The sequence below is a fragment of the Raphanus sativus genome, chromosome 7 (genome assembly GCF_000801105.2).
Source record: "Raphanus sativus cultivar WK10039 chromosome 7, ASM80110v3, whole genome shotgun sequence".
NCBI classification, from domain to species: domain Eukaryota; kingdom Viridiplantae; phylum Streptophyta; class Magnoliopsida; order Brassicales; family Brassicaceae; genus Raphanus; species Raphanus sativus.
In genome coordinates, this window is record NC_079517.1 from 12224111 (window position 1) to 12235395 (window position 11285).

General features: G+C 31.8%; 1 protein-coding gene and 1 pseudogene across 1 annotated transcript; both read left to right on the top strand.

Moving 5' to 3' along the window:
* The first annotated feature begins 3807 nt into the window (after positions 1–3807).
* On the top strand, positions 3808–5124 carry LOC130497518 (TMV resistance protein N-like). The gene is made up of 2 exons (XM_056990389.1): positions 3808–4370; positions 4459–5124. The coding sequence occupies exons 1-2, from the start codon at positions 3829–3831 to the stop codon at positions 5096–5098; spliced, it is 1182 nt and encodes a 393-aa protein (XP_056846369.1). The 5' UTR covers positions 3808–3828; the 3' UTR covers positions 5099–5124.
* A 1684-nt stretch (positions 5125–6808) lies between these two features.
* On the top strand, positions 6809–11204 carry LOC130497493 (protein ROOT HAIR DEFECTIVE 3 homolog 1-like; annotated as a pseudogene).
* The last annotated feature ends 81 nt before the right edge of the window (positions 11205–11285 follow it).

Sequence of the window (11285 nt, forward strand, 5' to 3'; positions counted from 1 at the left end):
ATCACGAAGAAGAAAAACCAAATCACCTTTTACGAAATCGAATTACACTTGAAGGGATGGGTGAAACATTAACAAACCTCCGAACGAGAAGGAGAATAAAGATGAAGCTAGAAAAAGAAAAGAGAAAAAAAGTTTTTGAAAATTAGAGAACAAAATATCAAAAGGAAGAAGAGGAGATCGACGACTTTCACTTGTTCTTTTTTTTCAAAATTAAATAAAATATTTAGATAAATTAAAAAGATATTGTGTAGATATTATAGATATTTCTATCTTTTAAAACTTATTTTTGTTGAAACTATTATTTTAATATTAAATAATTTATAATGACATAATGTTGATAATAATATTGAATATTTAGAATGGATATTTTAGTAAATTCATATATACGAAAGTGTATTTTTCAAAAAACTTATATAATGGTGTAATTTTCAAAATAAAATCTTAAGTCAGGTTATTTCTCCAAATTTTCCCTTGTTTTTATATATAGAGGTTCAATTGATTTTTTGAAGGTTATCACAATTGTGTCTCTTTCCATTTTAGAGGTTGCACTGTTTCTTAAGAGGTTACCAAAATATTGAACCCATCAAAATAAAGATTCTTTGATTTTCATTTTATAAGGTTCTTTGATTTTTAAGAGACCATCAAAATATTGAAAATTTATGTTTTTTTTTTCATCTTAGAGTTTGCATTAATTTTTGACAGATTATTAAAATATTTAAAGAATGAAAAAAGTTTTTTCTTCTTTTGTATTTTATTTTATTTTTAAGGTTGCACTGATTATTAAGAAGTTATCAAATATTAAAAAGTTGTGTCTTTTCATTTAGAAGTTGCATTGATTCCTAAGAAGTTATTAAAATATTAAAAGATTGTGTTTTTTCATTGTAGAGTTTGATTCTTAAGAGGTTATCAACATATTGAAAGGTTGTGTATTTTCATCTTAGAGGTTGCATTAATTTTTGTAAAGATTTACAAGTAATTATCATTTTGTATAAAGGTATATCTTTCTATTCCAATTTCTTAAAGAGGTTATTAAAAATGTCTAAAGATATGTCTATTCATTCTAAAAGTTGCATACATTTTTAATGATTTTTTTCATTTTCATATCTATTTTATTTACGTTTTAAATCATCTTAAATTATTTTAAAATACTTGGGGAATTCGGTTTGTTGGGTAATTTACATTTTCTAAATTATATATTAAGAATTTAAATGTATGCTTTTCCAGTTATATTTTATGGTTAATTATTTATTTTTCAAAAACAAAATAATTATGGTTTATAATATCATGTTCTGGTGCGTTTTTTATTTGGGTTGGTTAATTTATTCTGTTTCAGATAAAAGGTCAGAGCCTATTTAGAAAATATTATTTATTGATAGATAAATATTACCAAAATGTAAACCAAAAATAAATATTTTTATATATGCATAAATTTTATTGCATGTTGTTTATTTGCTGAATCTCTAATTACACTTAAGTGAGTTTACATTATATTTCAGATAAAATTAATCTGTTTCTTTCGGTGTATTTTGCTTTTTGATGAAATAAATTGAAATATGTTTTTTTGACTCATTGATAAAGACATATTTTAAAAATATTTAATAGATTTTCATATATTAGTATATTATAAAAATTGAAAGATGATGGAGTTATGTTTTTAAACAATCATATTTACTGTTCACGGAAACCATACAAATGTAAATTAATACATATTGATTATAAAATATCTGATATAAACAACTTGGAAATAAATATTTAAATATTTTGAAAACTCAAAGCATGATTGAATATATTTTAGGACCAAAATAGGTTGAATAGTTTTTTATACATTTATAAATATTTTTAATGCAATGTGTCAATATTTATTTTTTATAAAATGAGTTCCCGTGCGATATCGCACGGGTTCCTAACGAAGTTATATTAACTAAAAAGGTGCTTTAAATCCAGATCTCCAGTGTTTGTGACGTTGTATTAGACATAAATTAAACTATTACTGTTTCAGGATGGCTATTATGTTGTTATTTACTGCATGTCTCTGTAAAGGTTGAACAATTCTATAGCGATTTAGAGAAACTAAGGTTTTTGACTTTTAAGCGTCAATGTCAGGGTGACGTGAAGGGCCATGCCGTCCAAAAGATTTCCGGCCATAGAAATAGGATTGACCTCATTATCCCATTTCTATGATTTGACTTGATAAGAATTGGCTTCATTACTTCTTTTTTTTTGATCAAGAATTGGCTTCATTACAAAAATTAAAAAGAATTGGCTTCATTATCTCCTTCTCAGCGCCTTCTCTATATTTTCATTATCTCCTTCTCAGCGCCTTCTCTATATTTTAGTTCTTTGAAATTTTGCTTTAAAAAGTTAAAGTCCTAATTTATGAAAACCCATATATATTAGGGTCCTAATCTGTAAATTAAAAGAAATGCAACTATAATTTTGGGGAAAACACTAGTTGAGCACAGAGTCCGTAATTAATTTAAGACGGACCTGCTCCTTCTAAGTTTTTGTAATCATTGAATTTATTAGGATCCCTCCTAGGTATAATTTCAAAATTAGTTCTACATGTACAGTGAAGTTTATAAAATTAAGCTCGATCATTTTAACATTGGTTTACTATGCTTAAAATTATAACAAATATTAGATAGAAAATTTTACAACTACCAAATTTACATGTTTTATAAAATTCACATCTGATTACATCATACTATACCGTTTAATAGATCCACATCAAGCAGTTTTAGTTACATTATGATAAAAATCTCATGTAAGATTTTTTCTACATTAATTAGTATAATCCATAAATAACTTTATCGGAACAAGAATGTCGGATCTCTTTATACATTAGCATTTAATAATTGATTGTGTAAAACATTTCTATAAATTAATATTTGATAAATTAATAATTATGATAAATTAAAAAATTTCACTATTTTGAATTAGATCAATAAAAATTTAATTCAGCTTGATAAATAATAAAAACTAAAAATATACGGTCTCATTATAAACATAAATAAATAATTTATGTATATAAATATAACATTATCTTATGTTTTATTTACAATGAAATCTCTTTTCAATTTTCTTAACACTTTTTATTATTTATATCATATTACATCAAAATGCATCTTTGTTTACAATACCTATCCTATATATACCAAATAATTGAATAAGAACAAAATAATTTTGTATTTGTAAAATTGAATCTATATATTGTATGAATTTATTTTTCTTGCGACATAAATATATAATTCAATATATATGTGTTTCAAATTTTTTTGAATAAATCTATAAATTAATAAAATATTATAGTTCCAAATCTATTAATTTATATAAAATTTTTGACCATACTTGTACACTTTGCAAATTCTCTTATGTATTTGTTTTAAAAGTTCCATTCTTTCTATAAATACACCACAAAAAAAAATCAAGTTAACTTTACCACCAAATGTGGTAGGCTACAGGTTAAACGCAAGAGTTATAGTATTTTTATGCTCCTAGCCTCATAACTATAAATTTTATCTGTATTATCAAAGGTTGCCTCGAGGCTAGAGAAAGATTAGGATCCCAGACCTAAACTCCTTTTGATTAACTTAACTTCGTACTGGGGAAGTAGCGATTTTTTTTGAGCAACGGGGAACGGGGAAGTAGCGACTAAAATCAAATATTATGTTGTGTTGACCCTAAAATTGGAAACATATACAACCTTTTCCCTTTTCAAACAAAAGTCAAAATAAAGTGTTTTTCTTTCTTCCAACCCCCTACTATAAATATGTCACTTTGAAACAAAAAGAATAAGGTACCGAAACCAAAAGAGCAAGAGCCAAAAATATGAACACGATATTACAAACAGTATCGTGCTTCAAGAGAAAAGTTAGTTCTGGACGACCATTCGACTCCATGTCATTATCGTCTTCGTCTATCACTCCTCAAAAATACGACGTCTTTTTGAGCTTCAGAGGCGCAGATACTCGCAAGAACTTCGTCAGTTTTCTGTACAAGGAGTTAGAGGCCAAAGGCATTCGAGCTTTCAAAGACGACAACGCACTGGTGTGTGGCCGTTCGATTGCACCAGTCATTGTCCAAGCCATCAAAGGATCGACAATCGCTGTAGTTGTGGTCTCTCCGAGTTATGCAGCTTCTTTCTGGTGTCTCGAAGAGCTTGTAATGATTTTGAAACTCGAGAAAGAAAAATCGCTCACTGTGGTGCCTGTTTTCTACGAGGTTGAACCTAATGACCTGAAGAGACAGACGGGAAAATTGGTGAAGCAGTTCAAGAAACACGAGAGGAGACATAGCATTCAGAGAGTCAACTCGTGGAGGGTTGCGTTGAACAGACTGGCTACTCTCTCCGGCGTTTGTTCAAAGAATTCGTAAACTTTCTATAACGAGACCATATTTATATATATGTTGGATACAAAATTTTAGGCTCTAAAATCTTCTTCTTTTTTTTCATTTCAGGGAAGATGATGCCACGCTGGTCGATAGAGTTACTGAGAGAATATCAAAGATGTTGTCCAGTAACGTAATTAGTTTAGACGAACACATGAAGAGATTGTATCCGCTACTTGATATAAATTCAAATGAAGGTGTTCAAGTGAGTGGGATTTGGGGAAGAGGAAGCAAGGGAAGATCAGCATTCGCGAAACACGTTTACAAAAACATTTCAGCCAACTTTGAAGCGCATTGTTTTCTTGAAGACGTTAGAAGTATCTCACTACATCTACAAGAAGAGGAGTTGCTTTCCAAGATGCAAGGAGAAGTCTTGATGAGCACAAAGAGCTCTCACATGTGTCTTCACGGGATCAAAGCAAGGCTCGGGAACAAGAAGGTTCTGCTTGTGGCTAACGACGTGGACAAGATCGAAAAGTTAGACGCGCTTGCTGATGAATTTAGTTGGTTTGGTCCAGGGAGTAGGATCATCATAGTCACCCAAGATAAGCAATTGCTTAGTTCATGGGGTGTGAAGAGTGTATACGAAGTTGAGCTCTTGAGATGCTGTGAAGTTGGTAAGCTCTGGAGGTCTGAAGCCATCATACGGAGAGATGATCATGTGGGTTCCGAGCTTTCATTTTCGACCCTGAAATGCAATGATATATAGATCATCTTCGTTTTTGTATTTGATGCGATCTAGATGTAGCATCTAAAATACAATATCTGGATATTGCATTCAGATGTTATTCGTTTCTATAGTTAGTATTTGTATTTAGATGCAATATCTAGATGTTAAATTGTTCGTTTTTTATTTAAATAATATTTGAATATTAGTGATTAAAAAGACTAAAAATGCATTAATAATGAATTGATTATAAAATTGAAAGAAATATATCTAAATTTAATTATACACTTTTTTACAGAAAAATAAGTTCGATATGTTTCATCGGAGATTAGATATTCCGGAGATATCTTGAAAAAATTCAACATTTGAGAAAACGAGGTTAATCTCACATTTATAAGATTCATGCTAAAGGTCGAATCCTTATTCACGATTCCTTACTTCCGATTCAACATTTGAGAAATCGAGGTTAATCGTCACATATCGATGCTTGAGTATTACCGTCACAGACTAGTGGAACGCGCCGAAAATAATAAGTCGAACGAAACTAGTTTAAGAACTATAAGAATTAAATTATTTTGTTCAAGTCGGTTTGTTATCGAAACCTTACTCATGATTCCTTACTTCCGATTTTCGGGCTGATTATAAATATACAATTGTAAAATTGATTGTGGATCAAAACAATAGTAATAAACTAGATAATGATGAAATACAATTCCATAGACTATATTTGAGAAGTGATTTTGTCACATGTCCTCTCTATAATTATTTTCACAAAATAATATGACATGACTACTAAAATTGATGACATGTCTTATAGATTAATATACATGGACAATTATATTTAATGTTAATTTATATTTTTGGTAAACTTTTTAAAATATGGTAATAACTCATATATTACATTTATTGTCGATTTATATTTTTAGATTTTTTTTAGAATATGATAATAACTCATAAATCATCATTAAAATAAATATATTCAACTATGGCATTTCAAATTTCGAAATTTTATTTAAATTATAAAATTTTCAAAAATGTATACATTTTTCAGAAAATTATAAAAATTAAATCGTAAAATCAAATTAAATCATAAAATCATTAGTTTCTTATATATATATCTACAATTTTTATAAATATTGTTTAATTTTAATTTTTGACAATTATGAAATTTTTACATATTTATTTAATATACTTAATTAAAATAAATAGATAGAAAAATGTACCTAAGATTATAATTTTAAATATATACATGCACATTCTTAAATATAATTTAAAATAAACAAAATTGTTTTCATCTTAATTTTAATGTTTATTTAAATCAAATTTATATTAAAATATTGATAAGAAAAAGAAAATTTACAATATTAATTAAAATTAAATATAATTTTTATTTATCTATTAAAAATATTTTAATTTTTTTTACTGCACATGGGCACATGGTGCAGGAAAATACCTAGTGAATTTTATTTACAAAAAATATATTGTATATAGAATAATGTTTTAATTAATTTATAAATATAAAAATTAAGTAAATCATAAAAAGCCATATAGCATAATTGTTTTTTTGAAAATTTTAAGAAACTTAGTAAGATGTGGCTTAGAAATAGGAATGTTTGTCTATTTTTGGAATGGGTTACTGGTGTATAGAAGAAATTATTGCTCTTGACTGGATTAAATGACATACAAATTCTTTTTCAAGTTTGGCTTTTAATGAGTTCCATACAAATTTGCAGAGATCTAAAGTTCCCAACTTTCACTCATTTACATTGCTTTATCCAAGCAAGAAAAAGTGAAAAGAAAAATAGTTTTTAAGTTCTAACCTAGAATGACTAACATGCAGAAACAGAGGATGATCCCTAAAGCGTGAAAGCTCTGATCTTCGTTCTCATTGGCACTTGAGAATATTCTCTCTCAGAATCATCATGGGTATTATATCTCTCTCACAACTTCCATCCTCTGATGTATGCATTTTTTATGTAGATCATTCTTATAGATCCATGTAGATTGCTGTATACGAGTCTTGTATCTCACTTCTTATGAGAAAGATCGTCATTCTTAAGGTTTCAGAAATTAATGGCTCTGCATGCTTATATAACATAAAAGAATGAGTCATTTCTCTCGTGTCATTGCACTATTGATACAGATAAGAGCGAGGGAGGTTGTTCTGTACAGCTTATTGATGGAGATGGTACATACAATGTCTCTGGCATAGATCACTTCATCAAAGAGGTGAAGCTAGGAGAGTGTGGCCTCTCCTATGCTGTTGTCTCCATCATGGGTCCCCAAAGCAGCGGTATGCATTCTTTTAGAGAGGAGATAATTTTGTAATATTCAGAATATTTTAAGAATAGTTTTTATGATATCACAGGGAAGAGTACATTATTGAATAATTTGTTTGGAACAAACTTTATGGAGATGGATGCCTTTAAGGGAAGGTATGCTTTCATCTGATAGTTTTTGCTTATGTTTTTTTATTTTGCTAAATTCTGTTGCCTGATTAAGACATTGTTTACAGATCTCAGACCACAAAAGGTATCTGGCTTGCAAGATGTGCCGGTATAGAGCCTTGTACCCTTGTAATGGACTTGGAGGGCACTGATGGAAGGGAGCGAGGAGAGGTTTTTTTTTCTTCCTTGCCATTTTGGTTTAGTGTGTGACATTGCTTAATTTTTCTATAAATGATGTCCTTTTTTGGCTAATCAGGATGATACTGCATTCGAGAAACAAAGTGCTCTTTTCGCTCTAGCTATCTCAGATATCGTCTTGATCAACATGTAAGACTGTAGTAGAGACTTTATAGTATATCAACTGTCATTTTTGTTGAAAAGAAATACTTATTCTCAGCCTCTGTGTTGTGTTTTCTTTTAAGGTGGTGTCACGATATTGGCCGTGAACAAGCTGCTAATAAACCACTCTTGAAAACTGTCTTTCAGGTATTTGTTTGTGATGCTCAGAAAGTTATAAACTATTTAAGTGTATCGAAAGATATCTTCTTTCCTATGGGTCTTGAATCTTTGGAGTTGCATTTAACAGGTTATGATGCGGTTGTTTAGTCCACGTAAAACAACAATGCTGTTTGTAATACGAGATAAAACCAGGGTACACTCTTTTCTTTTTTTCCTATATACATTACAATCCAGTAACATACTTTGTTTTGTTGATGTGATTTTTGGTGCAGACGCCATTGGAAAACTTAGAGCCTGTCTTAAGGGAAGATATTCAGAAGGTAAAAAAGAAGTGGCGTTCAGCTTATTTCAAATGATTCATAGTAAGGAAGCTGATCAATGACTTGTTCTTCGTTGTGACAGATATGGGACTCTGTTCCAAAGCCTGAGGCACACAAAGAAACTCCTATGAGTGACTTCTTCAACGTATGTAATGTCACAGCTAGAACTATGTTATGTTACAGATTATTCATGCTGTTTCTCTCTTTGATGGTTAGGTTGAAGTTGTTGCTCTTTCTAGTTATGAGGAGAAGGAAGAACAGTTCAAGGAGCAGGTGTGTGTGTGAGGCCATGTTTCTTATAGATTGGGATGCCTTTACAGACGTATTCATTTTTGGTTTGAAACTTAGGTTGCTAGCTTGAGACAACGGTTCATGCATTCTATTGCACCGGGTGGTCTTGCTGGAGACAGAAGAGGAGTGATTCCAGCTTCAGGTTTTGCATTTAGTGCTGATCAAATCTGGAGAGTCATCAAGAGAACAAGGATCTTGACCTTCCTGCCCACAAGGTAAGCTTACAATTTTACCTTTAAGACTTTGTTTTCATACTCCCTCTGAGCTTATTCTTCTTGCAGGTCATGGTGGCTACTGTGCGGTGCGAAGAAATCTCAAACGAGAAATTTGCTCATTTCATTACAAACGAGGTAATGCCTCTTCTGCATTGTTTGAAGCGTCTTGGTTAGTCCTATGATCACTAACCAACCTTTTTTGGCTTTTGCTTACAGGACTGGCGCAAACTTGATGAGGAGGTGCAAGCTGGTCCAGTTTCTGGTTTTGGAAAGAGGCTTAGTTCTATTCTTGGTTCTTGCTTATCAGAGTAAGCACATACCAAGCTCTAATCACACAAAGCAACTTTCTATATCTTTTAAAAGCTAATTTGGTTTATGAGATGCAAGGCTTTATGTTGATCACTACACCCATTTTCTTTTGTTAGATATGATGGAGAGGCTACATTCTTTGATGAAGGTGTTAGATCTTCAAAGAGACATCAGCTTGAAGAAAAACTTCTCCAAGTAATACAATACAATACAGTTGTGATATTTTATATGATTTCCTCACTGTTATTTTATGGTACAGCTTGTGAATCCAGCGTTTCAAGATGTGTTAGGACACATAAGATGGGGGATGCTTGAAAAGTTTAAGGCCTCTTTTGATAAAGCTTTAGAAATTGGTGAAGGGTTTTCTTCAGCTTCCACTACTTGGCTCAAGGCTTGCATGGACCAGTTCGATGAAGAGTGTGCAGGTGCCATCATCGAACAAGCTAACTGGGACACAGCCAAAGTGAGGGACAAGTTAGTCCGTGACATTGAGGCTCATGTTTCCTCTGTCCGGGCTTCCAAGTTATCTGAACTTACCAGTCAATACGAGGTAAAATAAAGAATAAAGAAAGCTTGGGTGGCAAGTCAAGTCAAGTTTTTTTGTTTCTGCTTGCAGACAAAGCTTCATACAGCATTGTCAGAACCGGTGGAAGCTCTGTTGGAAGGAGCGAGTGATCAAACGTGGACAACAGTAAAGAAGCTTCATGGACGTGAAACCGAATCTGCTGTTTCTGGATTCAGTAGTGCATTAGCTGCTTTTGATATTGAAGAAGAAACAAGAGACAAAATGGTGAAGAGTCTTCAAGATTATTCAAGAGGTGTCATAGAATCTAAGGCCAAGGAAGAAGCTGGAAAGGTTTTGATGCGTATGAAAGATAGGTATAATATATAGCAACCTTTTCAAAACTAGTCTAAAACAACACTTAAGTTTTGAATCTTACTTTTGTCTTCTTCAGGTTTGCTACAATCTTCAGCAATGATGCTGATTCAATGCCACGAGTTTGGACTGGAAAAGAAGATCTTCGAGCAATTACTAAAGCAGCTAGATCAGCTGTACGTTTTTGGATTCCTCTCACCGTTTTGTTTACAAGTCTTGAGAGAAAGTCTTAAACACTTTCTTATGGTTTATTTGTTTCAGTCCTTGAAGTTGCTCTCAGTAATGGCTGTAATGCGATTGAGTGATGAAACCGATAACATCGAGAAGACACTAACTGTCGCTCTTTTGGATTCAACAACGTCTAAGAAAAGCATTACAGCATCTGATCCATTGGCTTCAAGCACTTGGGATGAGGTATGTTTGACTCTGCTCCAACGTGTTGTAACTTGAGTTGATTCTTGATCTTAATATTTTTTTGTAGATTCCATCATCAAGAACTTTGATCACACCGGTCCAGTGTAAATCTATATGGAGACAGTTCAAGACAGAAACAGAGTATACAGTGACTCAAGCCATATCTGCACAGGCATGGTTACTTTACTCGCACGTTTGCTCTATGCTATGTTTTTTTTTTATGAATACTAATTGGTTATACTAATTTAGGAAGCGAATAAGCGTGGTAATAACTGGTTACCCCCTCCATGGGCTATTTTTGCATTGATCATACTTGGATTCAACGAGTTCATGACTCTTCTAAGGTCCATCAAAGCTAGTATTGAATGTTTTATATTTGATGAATGGCATGTAGATTCTGAAAACTCTTTGCTTCTTACTATGACAGAAACCCTCTCTATCTTGGTGTCTTGTTTGTTGGTTTCTTACTTCTGAAAGCCCTCTGGACGCAACTGGATATCCCTGGCGAGTTTCGCAATGGTGCAGTAAGTATTCTACCAATCTTCTCAACCTCCAAATAACGTAGTAGTAGTAGTTTTTTAAGAATTCTTGATAATGATACTCATATGATATTGCTGCTACATATGATTTATTTAGCTTCCAGGGCTCATTTCGATATCAGCAAAGTTTGTTCCCACAATCATGAACCTTGTCAAGAATCTTGCTGAACAAGGGGAAGCTCCTCCTCCAGCTACTCCAGAGAACCGTCGTCCTAGCAACAACACTTCTTCATCAGAAAATCCACCAGAGCACAAAAGTGCATCAAAGACGGATTGAGAGGAGAGTAACAAAGAATCTTCTTACGATTTTCCAAAGGTTTTGTTCTCCAATACTTGGTGTTTTTTAACTTGTTTAAAA